This window comes from Phyllobates terribilis, unplaced genomic scaffold, assembly GCF_046119375.1.
Source record: "Phyllobates terribilis strain yellow unplaced genomic scaffold, ASM4611937v1 Scaffold_2__4_contigs__length_985480577, whole genome shotgun sequence".
In the NCBI taxonomy this organism is placed as follows: Eukaryota; Metazoa; Chordata; class Amphibia; order Anura; family Dendrobatidae; genus Phyllobates; species Phyllobates terribilis.
The window spans coordinates 979892445-979909363 of NW_027362762.1; the positions used below are offsets into that span (position 1 = coordinate 979892445).

General features: G+C 52.3%; 1 protein-coding gene across 1 annotated transcript; it reads right to left on the bottom strand.

Moving 5' to 3' along the window:
• Nucleotides 1-1293: 1293 nt before the first annotated feature.
• Nucleotides 1294-12706, bottom strand: LOC141241483 (sodium/potassium-transporting ATPase subunit alpha-1). The gene is made up of 23 exons (XM_073668771.1): nucleotides 12549-12706; nucleotides 7276-7383; nucleotides 7128-7187; nucleotides 6843-7046; nucleotides 6640-6753; nucleotides 6429-6563; nucleotides 6233-6350; nucleotides 5884-6152; nucleotides 5598-5796; nucleotides 5214-5323; nucleotides 4988-5122; nucleotides 4152-4344; nucleotides 3898-4073; nucleotides 3683-3819; nucleotides 3216-3366; nucleotides 2968-3136; nucleotides 2739-2893; nucleotides 2535-2658; nucleotides 2301-2446; nucleotides 2094-2224; nucleotides 1914-2015; nucleotides 1750-1841; nucleotides 1294-1602 (listed from the first exon to the last, which is right to left on the bottom strand). Exons 1-23 carry the CDS (start codon nucleotides 12558-12560, stop codon nucleotides 1574-1576), a joined length of 3069 nt encoding a protein of 1022 aa, XP_073524872.1. The 5' UTR covers nucleotides 12561-12706; the 3' UTR covers nucleotides 1294-1573.
• Nucleotides 12707-16919: the final 4213 nt, after the last annotated feature.

Here is a 16919-nt window from a genome sequence, read left to right on the forward strand (position 1 = left end):
TGAGGTAAAGTCTTTGGCTGAGATGAGAGGAGAGTGAGGAGGTGCTGGGGGACGAAGGAGAGAATTGAAAGTATTAAATAGCTGTTTAGGGTTGTGAGACAGGGAGGATATGAGAGATGAGAAGTAGGTTTGTTTTTCTGTAGTGAGCACGGACTTGAAGGTAGTGAGGGATTGTTTGAATGCGATGAAGTGCTCATGGGAGTGGGACCTTTTCCATCTCCTCTCTGCAACCCTGGAGGCCAGTTGCAGTTCTTTAGTCAGGCTCTTGTGCCAGCGTTGCCTTCTGATTGTACAAGCTGTGTTATGTGTGAGGGGAGCGACCGATTCAAGAGCTGCAGCTATTGTGGTGTTATATGAAGCGGCACCAACATCTGCATTGTGTAAGGAATTTGTCTGTAAGAGGGAGGAGGGGTTCAGAGAGTGAGTGCAGGTCGAGGTGTTTTGAGATTTCTGCGAGCGTGTGTAAGTTTGTGGAGTGGGGATTGTGCACTTGGAGAGGAGAGAGAAGAGGATGTGATGAGGTTATGGTCAGAGAGAGGGAGAGGTGAGTTAGAGAGGTTAGATAGGGAACAGAGGCGGGTGAAGATGAGGTCCAGTGTGTGGCCATCCTGCTGTACAGGACTATCGTCTCGCTCTCAGTGCCGGCGCTCGTCAGGACCGTCAGTAATGGGCCAAAATCTGCACCGATCGTAAGCAGTATGCACAGATTATGATCAGGGCAAGGAACGAGACTGGGCAGTCCTACAGCCTGGTGTGAGGTCTCCCCTCATATACCACCCCATTCGCCTCGTACTGTCCATACATCCCCCATCCATTCGCTTCAGCCATCCGCACACAGGCTCCTAACAGAGTCACAGTGTGGCTCCCACAGGAATCACAAGATGCCGGCGCTGAACAGAAGCTCGTTGTCCACATTCCCCAGATGACCAATATGCGGCTGCAGTCAGTCACCAGAAGAGCCCACGCTACAGTCTGCAGCCCACCAGGAGCCCAATTCACAGTAATGATATGGAGAAGCCTCCGGTCATCTGGGGTCTGTCACTTTTAATCTGCACATCATTCCTGTACTTCACATCACATCCAGCGCTGCACTCGCCGTTCTGCCCGCCACGTGACGCTCCTAACTACCGGGCCAAGTGATCGTCTACATCAGGTCATCAAGCTGGAAGCTCCAGAGGAGATCGGTGTAAGACACGAGGTAAGCGCCGTACAGGATTAGGATTTGTGGAGTTATACGAGGATGTGGCCGAGACATTTGAGCCTGCCACATGGACAACCACAGGACACAGCAGAGACCTTTGAAACCCACCTTTATTTGTAAAAATGCAGATATATATATATATATATATAAAACATCTCTGTGGACGTGCTCCCTTACAAAAACTAAACCATAGAAGGCACAATGAGAACTTCGAACAGGACGCACACAGGCGACTCTGCGCCCCTCGCCAAAATGCATCTTCGCTCACGGGAAACAGGCCAGACAGGTGCACGCAGGGAACGAGGGTGTGCAGGCAGGCAGAGGGGGCAGGAGAGGAGGGCGATGTGTGAAATGTCAGGACAAACCCAAAGCTTAATAGTAAGTTTCCTTCTCCACCCAACCTGAAAAAAAAAGAAAAAATGGTCAGTGACTGTGTGACCGAGGAATAAGTACTAAAGAGCGAGGCGATGCATCCCGCCACAGGGTCCAAAGAGTAGGGCAACACCACAGTGCCAGCAGTTTCCTGCCGATCAAAGGCCAGCTCTCACCTCCAGGGTTGCGTCTGATTATCAGCTTGCGGATTTCATCGTAGATGAAGATTAGCAGCGAGTACGGGAAGGCACAGAACCACCATGTCGGCCTGAAAGATGAGGGGTAATTAGGAGCTGCACACAAGATATGAGGGTGGCACCAGTCACCGGCCATCACTTACTTCAGCGGGTACATGCGCAGTGCCACATCCATGCCCGGGCAGTAGGACAGGAAAGCAGCCAGAGCCGTCTCCTCAAACAGCCCAAAGATCAGGATCTTGTTCCTATGGAGAAGAAGTCGTGTTACAGCCCGTGGCCTGGCAGCGGTCCTCCACCACTGACCACCCCAGACCCTGACTCACTTCATGCCCTGCTGGAACACAGAGTTCCTCCGGGTCTTACAGATGATTAAGTCGGCCCACTGCACAATGACGATACTGACGAAGAACGACGTGTGACATGTGAACTCCACGATCTTCCTCTGCTCGTACGTCTGTCGGGAGAAGGGAAGATGAAGATCCTGCAGCATGGAGACCACCACATGGACCCCATATATAGAGGGCACTCACCCACTGCTGCCCATAGCTGTCCTCCACATCGTTCATCCAGCGGTCATCCCAGTTCACTCTGATGCCGAGCAGCGTTGACGGCAAGAAGCCGTTCTCCGCCAGGATGACAAAGTAGGTGAAGAAACCTCCGAGGGCCTGGATCATACCTGAACAGGAGAAGTGAGTGACCATGGGAGAGCCTGAGCAACAGCTGCACTGGAGCAGCGACGGTCCACACATCAAGCAGTTACTCACCGATCTGACCATACGCCATGCTGATAAGGCGCTCATTCACCAGCTTGTCTGTTTTGGGGTTTCTAGGCTGACGCTTCATGATGTCGCTTTCTGCTTGTTCATAAGCCAGAGAGATGGCAGGAACCTGAGAAGAGGAACACAATTAGTGACCCTTAGTCAGTGGCCATCACCACCACCACCACCACTACCACACAGAGCTCCTACCATGTCAGTGCCCAGATCTATACAGAGGATGGTGACAGTGCCCAGAGGCAGAGGGATGTTGGCGATGATGAAGATGAGGAACGGTGTGATCTCAGGGATATTACTGGTCAGGGTGTAGGCGATTGATTTCTTCAGGTTATCAAAGATAAGACGTCCTGTAAGAAAAGGTTGATCATTGAAGTGGCAGGGCGACATGCTGTAAAGCTTCCTCCCAGGAGCTGGCACTCACCTTCCTCCACACCAGTCACAATGGAAGCAAAGTTATCATCCAGCAGGATCATGTCAGCCGCCTGCTTAGAGACGTCAGAGCCGGCGATGCCCATAGCGATACCAATGTCAGCCTTCTTCAGAGCTGGGGAGTCGTTCACACCATCACCAGTCACAGCCACAATGGCGCCCTGCAAGACAGACGATCATTCATGCCCTGCACTCGCAATCTTACTCCACGTCTGTATGAAAAAGGAGGATGACATGTACCTGCCGCTGACAACCCTCCACAATGATCAGCTTCTGCTGAGGGGAGGTTCTAGCAAAGACGATTTCTGTGTGGTGTTGGAGGATGTCATCAATCTGCTCCGGTGACATATCCTTCAGGTCTGAACCATGGATAACACAGGCCTTGGCATCCCTAGTGGAAATGGATAAGGACATTGTTTTACCCCTAAGTAAGAGGGAGAAGTAAGGCAGGCGAGGCAGAAGAGGACAAGTGGCGGGCGACGTAGGAAAAAGAACCAAGTGGTGGCGGGGCAAGAAAAGAAAACAAGCAGCGGATGAGGCAGGAGTAGAAGAGGACCAGCGGGAGAGGAAGGAGGAGACGAGCGGCAGGCGAGGAAGGAAGAGGAGCGAGGCAGGTGAAGAGGACTAGAGGCGGGCGAGGAAGGAGAAGATGAGCGACGGTGAGATGGAGTGGTTACACAAGAGGACTTGTGTCCCACAACACGTACCTGGGGTTCACCTGGTTCACTGGGATGTTCAGTCTGGCTGCAATGTCTTCCACCGTCTCGTTACCCTCAGAGATTATACCCACTCCCTTGGCGATGGCCTTGGCAGTGATGGGGTGGTCACCGGTGACCATGATAACCTGACAGAAAAATGAAGGTAAATCCATAGAAAGGCTTCATTCGAGTACAAGCGCGTCAGAACAAGGGTCGTCGCCCACCTTGATGCCGGCACTTCTACACTTGCCGACGGCATCAGGCACAGCGGCACGAGGAGGGTCAATCATGGAGATGAGACCGACAAAGCACAGACCCTCTGTGGGGAAATTCACATCTTCCGTATCAAAATTGAAGCCATCAGGAAACTGGTCATCATCGAGAGCCAAGTGACAGAAACCTGTGGAGACAAGGCAAGAAATTAGACCACTACTTGCAAAAAACATGGTAGATGAGGCTACGGAGGAGCGGGCCTCACCCAGGACTCGTTCTCCCAGGCCTCCTAGCTCCAGGTACGCATTCTGGAAGGCGTCCTTCAGCTCCTCATCCAGCGGCTGCTCTTTGCCTTGCAGCAGGATGGTGGAGCAGCGATCCAGGATCCTCTCGGGGGCACCCTTCATGACCAGCAGGAAACGGGACTCGGAGGGGTTGGCATTCTTGTGTATGGACAGCTGTGGAGAGAACGGGAGCAGGATAAGCGGCGCAAGCCTCGGGGGTCCACAAATCACTGGCTTGTACCAAAGAGGATAAGCCTTGAGGAATGTCCAACCTCCGAGCAGTAAATCCACAGCAAGCGGCTTTTTACTGGGAGAGCAGGAGAAAGGGGCTAATGAGATTAGGCCTCCCTGCCGAGAAGTGTAAAATGCACCACATGGCCGGGGCCTTGTCCTACATGACTGCGGCCCAACCTGTACAGGGCCCCAAACTCTTGGCATGTAAGGAGCGCAGCCCTATACAAGATCCCATGGAACGAGTCCAGGCCACAAGTGGCCGTTAGTAGCATACAGAAGTAACCTGTACTTTGCCAAGTCACAGGTTCAGGTGGACGGCCATCACCACACACAGACACAGGATAGCTGCAGAGGAGCTCAGCCCTGCAGCACGTTGCACATCGGCTCACACTTAAGATTACCGGTTTATTTTAAGAAGATTTGTCAGCCGCCTCTTGCCCTCTACCTGGCTGCAGAGCAGCATTCATCTAATCTGAGCCTCGGGCCTACAGCAGAGCAAGTCCATCGCTAAAGCCTGCAGGGAGCCTGTACCCTGTAAGGATGACAGGACAGACCCGGTATACACGGGCGATGAGCATCTCACCTGATACTTGTTGGTGGAGTTGAAGGGGATCTCAGCCACTTTCTGGTTCTTCTCCCGCATGTCCCTCACAGATCCACAACAGAGCTCTATACACTTCAGCAGAGCAGATTCGGAGGCATCTCCGGCCACATCCCGCTACAGGAGAAGGACAGCGAGGAGGCAGGTGAGGGGGACGCAGATCCAGAGAACCCCCCCCCAAGAACAACGTACCAGGATGCAGACTCACCTTCAGGATAGGAGTGTTCTCCTGCCCGGCCTGGAACACAGCGCGGTTACACAGGCCAGCGACACGGGCCAGGGCGGTCCATGTGGGCGAGCTCTTATCAAAGGAGGCACCTGCAAGTGGGGGGGGGGGGGGGGGGGGAGAGGTGGAGGGGGATGAGAAACCAAGAACCGCACCTCAAATCCCCCAAAATGAACAGCAACCAACACTGGGCCCCCAAAATACTCACGTTTAAATAGAGCCCCCAGGAAGGGCAGATCTCCGAGGCAACTAAACTTTTTATTACATTGTCCCCCAGGCCACCACTATCTGTTACAGTTGTGACCCACCCCAGCAAGCACCATCTTACAAAGCATCCTCAACACTCCTGGAACACACACATCGTACCGCTCTGATTCTCTGTAGTATCTGCTTCATGAATCTGGTTATCAAACCACATGTGTGCCACCGTCATACGATTCTGTGTGAGGGTCCCAGTCTTGTCGGAACAGATGGTGGAGGTAGATCCGAGGGTTTCCACGGCTTCCAGATTCTTTACCAGGCAGTTCTTCCGGGCCATTCTCTTAGCGGTGAGTGTAAGGCACACCTATAGAAGACAAGCAGGAGTTTAGAGGAACTGCTGAGTGGTCCGACCAGTAGTCCTACCAGCGTCCCCCTCCCCGTCCCTACTCACAGTAACTGTAGCCAGGAGACCTTCAGGCACGTTGGCGACAATGATACCAATGAGGAAGATAACGGCCTCCAGCCAAGTGTACTGCAAGATGAGTGATAGTATGAAGAAGGAGACGCCCAGGAAGACGGCCACGCCGGTGATGATGTGGATGAAGTGCTCAATCTCAATAGCGATGGGGGTACGACCACCCTCCAGACCCGACGCCAGGGTGGCGATACGTCCCATGACTGTGCGGTCACCGGTGTTGATGACGATACCACGAGCGGTTCCTGTGTAGGGAGAATTGGAACAGTCACATCAGACCTGGCAAGTCACAAACTGCACCTGAAAACTCCCCTCGGACACTCACCCTCCACACAATTGGTGGAGAAGAAGGCGATGTTTCGGGTCTCCAGGGGGTTCTCGTTCGTGAAGTCAGGAGATCTGGTCTGTGGCTCAGATTCTCCAGTCAGGGAGGAATTATCCACCTATCAGGATCGGAAAAAAATTGTGAAGCAGCTGACAACAGTGAGGTAAAAGATTTGCGAGGAGCGGCTCTTGCTCACCTTACAACCATGGGCAGATATGATACGGAGATCGGCCGGGATCCTGTCACCACCCTTCACTTCTACCAAGTCTCCTTGGACGACGTCTTCTGCGTTAATGCTCAGCTTCTCCCCGTTGCGGATGACCAGGGCTTGCTGGGATAGAAGACAAGTCAGGATACCAGCGCATTACTAGACACCGGCTCGGCGGCCGATGGTATACAGGACTAACCTGAGGCACCATGTTCTTGAAGGACTCCATGATCTTCGAGCTTTTAGCCTCTTGGTAGTAAGAAAAGCAGCCGGTGATTATGACGACAGCGGACAGGACAACACCGAGGTAGAGCTGTGGGGGGTAGAGGACTACGTTATACACAGCATGCACATGCATCACACGTCAATCCAGATAACTCAGAAGAAGGAGACGCCGCTCACGTTATCATTCTGTGGTTCTTCCTCTGTAGCGGCTTGAATACCATATGCCAGGAAGCAGAGAACGGCGCCAATCCACAGCAGCATAGAGAAGCCTCCAAACAGCTGTCGGCAGAACTTTACCCACTCTGGAGTGGTGGGGGGCGGCGTCAAGGCATTTGGACCATCACGTGCCAAGATTTCAGCTGCTCGGCCTGTTGTAAGCCCCTGTAACAGAAGAACATCGTGATACAACCACACACAGGGGAGACTACACTTTAGGCATCACCTGGCCAGTTACCATCTTACCCGGGTCAGATCCGTGCCATACTTGCGGTGAAGCTCATCCAAGCTCATCTTATGGTCCTCCTGTTATAGAGGAGAGAGAGGGTGAGGGGCATGATCTGCAGCCCCAGGCAAGGAGACGTCAGTCAGATGGAGGAGACTTCTCACTCACCATAGTGACTTCCTTCTTGAGCTCATCCATATCCCGGTCCTTTCCTTTGCCCTTCTTCTTGCCGCCATGTTCAGAAGTGGCAGCAGGCTCATACTTATCACGTCCGGCCTGCGGGGAGACAGCAGAGTAAGAAGCTGGCAGCTCGCTCTTCTGCCTGTAAGAGCTGGATCCACATCACCCAGTGGAAGGTGCCAGCGTCGTCTGCGATTACCGCCGCCGGGGACCACCGGACACAGATACCAGCAGTTCTGCCATGCCGCTATGCGTCACCTCAACAAGGTGACAAGACCCAGGAGCCGCGATCCAGCATTACAGCCGCTGCCAGCAACGGCACTAGTTTCTATAGCAACTCAGGACCCTCCACTATGTGTGGAATGTTCCGGCACTTCCACCTTATAACAAGCCAGCACAGGGTTAATGCCGCACAGCACCTCCTCCCCCATCACGTGCTGCAGAACAATGTGCCATAGAGACCCATACACCGAGGAACCAAAGCCAGGACATGAGTCACACGGCATGCCAACACTAAAGGGTTAACACCCCCCCCCCTCCTGCAGTCACATGGCACAGACAGGGTTAACACCCCCCCTCCCAACCTGCAGTCACATGGCACAGACAGGGTTAACACCCCCTCCCCACAGTCACATGGCACAGACAGGGTTAACACCCCCCCCCCAACCTGCAGTCACAGGACAATGGGGAGGAAACTTCCGTGATCTGCAGCAGCAGTTTCCATGACTCTGCTCCCACCAGAGCTCCGCTGCTGCTGACACTGGAGACTCCACAGAAACCTACAATCCCCAGGGAGAGCAGTAACCCTTACAAGCCTGCCAAGTACCCCCCCACAACAACAGATGATGGGGGGACGACTAATGATAGTGGTAATGGTGGTCAGTTCCCGTCCAAATCACCAGTTTGGAGATGTATACAGTGTTCAGAGAAGAAAGACTTAAGAATCCACCTGTACCCTAATAACAGGTGTGCCCTGGTGCTATTCCCCCGTCATCCAACCCTGCACCCCCATTACCAGGTAAGTGTCCTGGTGCCAGTCTGTCTAACTGCTGAGTGTACTGTCACCAGGGCACTGACCTGTTATTGGGGGTGTAGGGTTGGAGGACTGATGGGTGGAGGAGAGGGTCTAGTACCGGGACACGAGCCGGTTGTTGGGGGACTGATGGGCGAGTGTCCTCTAACCCTGCACCCCGGGAGGAGAGTACCCTGATAAATGCTGCCCCCCAGACACACACCACATGGTAGCCCTGTGCAGCCACCTCTCAAACTTTGTGTAATAAGTTATCAAAGAATGGCTGGAGGGGCAGACTCCACCAATAACCTTGTCCAAGGTCACCGGCAGGCTCACACCTCACCTGCCACCAGGAGGCTGATGTGAGGACTGTGCCAGCCTCGGGGCAGACGAGTCCCATCAGGCCGCACCCTCCCAGCGGGGTAATCAGAGCCAGGACATGTACCTGCACATCACCAAGCGAGGCGGGGGCAGCACTACCTACCAGCGCGTTGGGCGATCTGTAATCTGATCATTGCACCAACGTCACAAGAACAAACTGTTCACTGGCACCAAACAAAGCGAGGCCTTGTGCCCAGAGAAGCCTCAGGTGCATGTGCCAGCGGCTGCTCTGGGCAAGCAAGGGAGCGCAGGTGTGAGTCCTCGTGGCCCCCAATATCTACTGTGCATCTGCCAGTGTTCAGGCTCACCTACACCCTGCGATCAGCGAGCGATCACCACTCTGCTCGGCAGCACTTGCTTCTTACACAGGACCAGAACTGTCAAGGAAAACTATTTATTTAAACTCTGCAGCACGAGTATTTTTCTTGATCATTGGCGCCTGTTTACACAGTGCAATCCTCCCAGGAGCAATAATCGGGTAGTGTAAACGCACCCTTACATCCATCAGTCTCTGGGAATGCTGGGTGATTACCAATACAGCTCCCACAAGCAGGAGGCATTAGCGGGCATCGCTGCCACTCAAGAGGCTGGGAAAGCTGGGGCCGTCAATGGGGCTGACTGATGGCCCTGGGACAATCTACTCAAGAGGCATCCACTGTTAGTGTTCAGGAATGGAAGGCCTGCCCAGGAGAATGGTAACCTAGCCCAGGAGGCCGGGGTCAGAGGCAGAGCATACCAGCAGCCTCAGGACACAGGATCACACCCTGGGAACAGTACACACCTGCAGGAACATTTCACAACCTCACAGTCTCCTACTCCAGCACCTGTACACAGTGCATGCCACTTCAGCATCACACCAGGTGCCACATGCACCATCCCTGGGCAGATTCAACTTCAGAGGGAAGCAGTAGAGACAAAACCCAAAAACTAATGAGTGCTGCAAATATCCCAAACATGAGGCCACCAGCAGTGCAGTACATGACCACAACACCGGAGCCATGGCGTACCCGGGGGACAGAGGAGGGCCAGGCGGCAGAGGGTACCAAATCCTGGAAGTATGGCTAGAAGGTCAAGAGGCAGCCAGGGGTAATATAATAGGAGCACCCCAACAACTGCTCGCCCCATAACGAGGCACGACAGGTCACCCATGTTATGCCCCTACTACATGGCACAGACATCCCCTGGTGATAGTAATGGGGGGATGCCCTCCACTATATAACTTGACAATGACAACAAGGTCCGTGTACCTCTGCGCTTTAACGGGGCACTGAAAAAGAACCTATTCACCAGAAGGAAAGACCGCACCAGCGGCTGATCCCATCCCCCGGCTATATATAGACTGCAGGTAAATCAGATGTAAAGCCATTAACCCGTGCAGAACAGGATCCCCCCCCATTCCACAGAGTGAAGTCTGTGCCCCCTCTGTCCTGCAGGCAGGGAATAGGCCGCACTCCACAGGGACACGCAGCCCCAGCAGCTGCCAGTGTCAAGGGGCAGCCGAGGCGCCAACACTAATTTACAAGTGAAAGGAGTGAAGTAGCTGGCACACGCTCCATCCCTGGCAGCATCGCCGCCTCCAGAGCACATCGCCCCTCTGCAATGCAGACTCTCACTGCTGCCGCTGGACATACCGCTGCCAACAACTCACTGCCAGGAAGACTCAGACAAGCAGAGGGCCCAACCACTACAGGGCACCCAAGAGTAAGACACCACCACTACAGAGAGCCCAGAGGGGCGCCCAAGAGTAAGACACCACCACTACAGAGAGAGCCCAGAGGGGCGCCCAAGGATAAGACGCCATCACTACACAGAGAGCCCAGAGGGGCGCCCAAGAGTAAGACGCCATCACTACACAGAGAGCCCAGAGGGGCGCCCAAGAGTAAGACGCCATCACTACACAGAGAGCCCAGAGGGGCGCCCAAGAGTAAGACGCCATCACTACACAGAGAGCCCAGAGGGGCGCCCAAGAGTAAGACGCCATCACTACACAGAGAGCCCAGAGGGGCGCCCAAGAGTAAGACGCCATCACTACACAGAGAGCCCAGAGGGGCGCCCAAGAGTAAGACGCCATCACTACACAGAGAGCCCAGAGGGGCGCCCAAGAGTAAGACGCCATCACTACACAGAGAGCCCAGAGGGGCGCCCAAGAGTAAGACGCCATCACTACACAGAGAGCCCAGAGGGGCGCCCAAGAGTAAGACGCCATCACTACACAGAGAGCCCAGAGGGGCGCCCAAGAGTAAGACGCCATCACTACACAGAGAGCCCAGAGGGGCGCCCAAGAGTAAGACGCCATCACTACACAGAGAGCCCAGAGGGGCGCCCAAGAGTAAGACGCCATCACTACACAGAGAGCCCAGAGGGGCGCCCAAGAGTAAGACGCCATCACTACACAGAGAGCCCAGAGGGGCGCCCAAGAGTAAGACGCCATCACTACACAGAGAGCCCAGAGGGGCGCCCAAGAGTAAGACGCCATCACTACACAGAGAGCCCAGAGGGGCGCCCAAGAGTAAGACGCCATCACTACACAGAGAGCCCAGAGGGGCGCCCAAGAGTAAGACGCCATCACTACACAGAGAGCCCAGAGGGGCGCCCAAGAGTAAGACGCCATCACTACACAGAGAGCCCAGAGGGGCGCCCAAGAGTAAGACGCCATCACTACACAGAGAGCCCAGAGGGGCGCCCAAGAGTAAGACGCCATCACTACACAGAGAGCCCAGAGGGGCGCCCAAGAGTAAGACGCCATCACTACACAGAGAGCCCAGAGGGGCGCCCAAGAGTAAGACGCCATCACTACACAGAGAGCCCAGAGGGGCGCCCAAGAGTAAGACGCCATCACTACACAGAGAGCCCAGAGGGGCGCCCAAGAGTAAGACGCCATCACTACACAGAGAGCCCAGAGGGGCGCCCAAGAGTAAGACGCCATCACTACACAGAGAGCCCAGAGGGGCGCCCAAGAGTAAGACGCCATCACTACACAGAGAGCCCAGAGGGGCGCCCAAGAGTAAGACGCCATCACTACACAGAGAGCCCAGAGGGGCGCCCAAGAGTAAGACGCCATCACTACACAGAGAGCCCAGAGGGGCGCCCAAGAGTAAGACGCCATCACTACACAGAGCCCAGAGGGGCGCCCAAGAGTAAGACGCCATCACTACACAGAGAGCCCAGAGGGGCGCCCAAGAGTAAGACGCCATCACTACACAGAGAGCCCAGAGGGGCGCCCAAGAGTAAGACGCCATCACTACACAGAGAGCCCAGAGGGGCGCCCAAGAGTAAGACGCCATCACTACAGAGCCAAGAGACCCAGCAGCCCCGACCGCCGCCATCACCGTGCCCAGACCCAGCAGCCCCGACCGCCGCCATCACCGTGCCCAGACCCCACAGCCGCCATCACCCTGCCCAGACCCACGCAGCCATCACCCTGCCCAGACCCACGCAGCCATCACCCTGCCCAGACCCACACAGCCATCACCCTGCCCAGACCCACGCAGCCACCGCCGCCATCACCCTGCCCAGACCCACGCAGCCATCACCCTGCCCAGACCCACGCAGCCACCGCCACCATCACCCTGCCCAGACCCACGCAGCCACCGCCGCCATCACCCTGCCCAGACCCACGCAGCCACCGCCGCCATCACCCTGCCCAGACCCACGCAGCCACCGCCGCCATCACCCTGCCCAGACCCACGCAGCCACCGCCGCCATCACCCTGCCCAGACCCACGCAGCCACCGCCGCCATCACCCTGCCCAGACCCACAACCACATTATTTCCCTTTCTGCGGAACCTGACATGACAGACTCCAGCCATCACCTCCCCATAACCCGGCACTACAGGCCGAGCACCTCCCGGCCGCGCTCCGCTCTTACCCCGTAACCCATGCTGTCGGTGAGCAGATTCTCCTCCTCTCCGGGGACCACGCTCTACCGCCGCCTGACTAACGGGGACTGCGCTGCGCCCGGACACTTATACACTGAGCCACAGCGACGTCACCAGCACGTCACCGTCTCCACAGCGACAGACTCCACCTCCACAGTGAGCGCGCGAACTCTGCCCGCCCACAGCGCGTGCGCGACACTGAGGAGAGAAAGTGACAGAGCGACATAGACGGCGTGAGGTAGAATCACAGCGAGGTATATAGTGTACAGGAGGCGTATATACTGTACAGGAGGAGGGGTATATAGTGTACAGGAGGAGGAGGGGTATATAGTGTACAGGAGGAGAGGTATATACTGTACAGGAGGAGAGGTATATACTGTACAGGAGGGGTATATAGTGTACAGGAGAGCAGGGGTATATACTGTACAGGAGGAGGGGTATATAGTGTGCAGGAGAGGAGGGGTATATGGTGTACAGGAGGAGGAGAGGTATATGGTGTACAGGAGAGGAGGGGTATATAGTGTACAGGAGGAGGGATATATAGTGTACAGGAGGAGGAGGGGTATATAGTGTACAGGAGGGGTATATAGTGTACAGGAGAGCAGGGGTATATACTGTACAGGAGGAGGGGTATATAGTGTGCAGGAGAGGAGGGGTATATGGTGTACAGGAGGAGGAGGGGTATATACTGTACAGGAGGAGGGGTATATAGTGTACAGGAGGAGGGGTATATAGTGTACAGGAGGAGAGGTACATAGTGTACAGGAGGAGGGGGTATATAGTGTACAGGAGGAGGAAGGGTATATAGTGTACAGGAGGAGGGGTATATAGTGTACAGGATGGGTATATAGTGTTCTAAAGAAAATATTAATGTCAGGAAAATGTTGTTCCATATCTGCCTGACAAATGTTCACCCCCCTCCCTTATTCCCCTTCTGTTCAGCACAAAAGCCCCAATTAGTCCACGCCTGAGAAATAGTTTATGCAAACGAGTCCAGCCAAGGAGTGTTATAACTTCGTTAGGAAGCAAGCATCTTGTCTCTGAAAGACGCAGGAGGTAATTAGAACGCAGGCTTGCACTAATTTACGTGTACCCGTGAGGCTGATACCCGAGCTTCAAAGGGGAATTTGAAGACATGATGACTCCGATATGAATTATGAGATATTATGAGTTCCATACGTCCGACGGTAACGGGACCCATATGTGTAGTGACCAAATCAGCATAGGAATGTATAGGTAGTTTTCCAGGGCTGTAACCAAAATCAGGGAGCTGTAGCGCAAAAACACCAGAATGGCAGACTGCAGCTATGTGAAGTGTGATATCAAAATAAAGATAAAATCATAAGGGAAAAAATGGCGTCGGTTGTAAGCTTCTGCGATAAACAAGTGATGAGTTATCGCAGAAGTCAGCGTTTTTAATAAAAATGTACAGGCTGCAGACTGGCCCACATGATGTCACCACAAGGGGCGTGTGGCCAGATCTCCCCTTAGGTATAAGAGAATCTCTGGAGAATACAGGAGCACTCATTGCCAGGGGGGAATAAGAATTATAAGCAACGGGTCCTGTTCAATAACAGCATATTCCAACCGGAGCGCCCCTCCTCCACCTATATTGAGTCGTTGCAGTGAACTTTATAGTGGAAGTTTCACTTTTTTTATCCTGTTTTATTTCATGTAACTGCCTATGTATTTTAATGTCCCCTTTGTAACATCCTTGTATATATTTTTCCTAAACTCTGCCTCCCTTTTGGATTAAATATAAAATTTAATAGTTCAGTTTCTTTTGTTCTGTAATCGTTCCCTCCCCCGAAGCCATATACTCTACCAAAACGCCTCTACCAAAACGCAGGCGTCCGGCCAGGCCTGTATTATATTTAAAACTCGGCCGGTGGTGGCAGAGAGTATTAATAATTGGGCTATCGTGAAGCTGACAGTGACCATACGGAGGGCGTTAAACAGATTCCAGGCTGTGGAACCCAGGGGGTTGCGCCATACACTCACTGGTCGCTTACCGATACCTACGTAGAGAGTAGTCTGGATCGCGTGCTCGCGACTCCGGACGAAATACGGACAGCGTGACGGCACGGTGAGATATTGTGTGATTTCCCCGGTGTCGTCCTGACTGTGTGTGGGTGGAATTCCTGACAAGTGTACAGGAGAGGAGGGGTATATAGTGTACAGGAGGAAGAGGGGTATATAGTGTACAGGAGAGGAAGGGTATACAACCCCTGGCAAAAATTATGGAATCACCGGGCTCGGAGGATGTTCATTCAGTTGTTTAAATGTTGGAAAAAAAGCAGATCACAGACTTGGCACAAAACTTAAGTCATTTCAAATGGCAACTTTAGGGCTTTAAGAAACAATGAAAGAAATCAAGATTAAAAATGTGGTACTTAGTAAGGGTAGTTTTTTTTTCAGACCAAGCAGAGGGAAAAAAATTATGGAATCACCCTGTAAATTTTCATTTCCAAAACTAACACCTGCATCAAATTAGATCTGCTTGTTAGTCTGCATCTAAAAAGGAGTGATCACACCTTGGAGAGCTGTTGCACCAAGTGGACTGACATGAATCATGGCTCCAACACGAGAGATGTCAATTGAAACAAAGGAGAGGATTATCAAACTCTTAAAAGAAGGTAAATCATCACGGAATGTTACAAAAGATGTTGGTTGTTCACAGTCAGCTGTGTCTAAAATCTGGACCAAATACAAACAACATGAGAAGGTTGTTAAAGGCAAACATACTGGTAGACCAGGAAATGCACAACAAAACAAATGAGGAATGACTGGGAGGAAACTGGAGTCAATGTCTGTGACCGAACTGTAAGAAACCGCCTAAATGAAATGGGATTTACATACAGAAAAGCTAAACATAAGCCATCATTAACACCTAAACAGAAAAATCAAGGTTACAATGGGCTAAGGAAAAGCAATCGTGGACTGTGGATTACTGGATGAAAGTCATATTCAGTGATGAATCGCGAATCTGCATTGGGCAAGATGATGATGATTTATAAAGGATGACTGCATGAAGAGAACATGCAAATGTCCACAGTCATTGATGATATGGGGCTGCATGTGAGGTAAAGGCACTGGGGAGATGTCTGTCATTACATCTTCAATAAATGCCCACGTTTACATTGATATTTTGGACAGTTTTCTTATCCCATCAATTGAAAGGATGTTTGGGGATGATGACATAATTTTTCAAGATGATAATGCATCCTGCCGTAGAGCAAAAACTGTGAAAACATTCCTTGGTCAATGTCATGGCCTGCAAATAGTCCAGATCTCAATCCAATTGAAAATCTTTGGTGGAAGTTGAAGAAAATGGTCCAGGACAGGGCTCCAACTTGCAAAGCTGATCTGGCAACAGCAATCAGAGAAAGTTGGAGCCAGATTGATAATGAGTGACAAACAGTACTCTTCAAGTCCATGCCTCAGAGACCGCAAGCTGTTATTAAAGCCAGAGGTGGTGCAACAAAATACTAGTGATGGATTGGAGTGTTCTTTTGTGTGTTTGTTTTTCATGATTCCATAATGTTTTCCTTAGAATTGAGTGATTCCATAATTTTTCCCTCTGCTTGGTCTGAAAAAAAATTACCCTTACTGAGAACCACATTTTTAATCTTGATTTCTTTTAGTGTTTCTTAAAACCCTAAAGTTGCCATTTGAAATGACTTTTTAGTTTTGTACCATGTCTGTGATTGGCTTTTTTTCAACAACATTAAACAACTGAATGAACATCCTCCGAGCCCGGTGATTCCATAATTTTTGCCAGGGGTTGTATAGTGTACAGGAGGAGGAGGGGTATATAGCGTACAGGAGGGGTATATATAATGTACAGCAGGGGGTATACAGTGGCGTGTAAAAGTTTGGGCACCCCTGGTCACAATATTTTGTTATTGTGAACATGTAAGTAAATTGAAGATGAAATGATCTTAAAGGCCTGAAGTTTAAGGAGTTTTCCCATCTCCAAGATCCCATCCCAATATGTAGTCGGTATAATAATAGTAGGGAATAATTGAAGATATCCCTCGTCCAGCGTGACCTGTCGAACTGTCTTCAGAGGAAATATGTGAAAGTGGAGGCCATGGTTTTGGAAGATCACAGTCAGTGTTATAGCTGAAGAATTAGACATTTCAGTGGACGTGGTTTCCAGTCTGATGCCCAGTGGGTGCCACGAATGTTGACGCCTGAGCAAAAAAACATGTTTACAGCAATTTAGCCAAGAGAGAGAATCCAGAAGGCTTCTATTCTCGAATTATCACAGGTGTTGAAACATGGGTCCACCACCATGAATTTACAATACACAGGAGGCAATATCCGAGCGGGGGGAGTATATAACTCACAGGAGGCAG

Coding starts and splice junctions, on each gene's coding strand:
- LOC141241483 (XM_073668771.1), bottom strand. Junction 6,153..6,232: donor CTCCACCAATTGTGTGGAGG/GTGAGTGTCCGA, acceptor CTCCCTACACAG/GAACCGCTCGTGGTATCGTC. Junction 2,225..2,300: donor ACAGCTATGGGCAGCAGTGG/GTGAGTGCCCTC, acceptor TTCTCCCGACAG/ACGTACGAGCAGAGGAAGAT.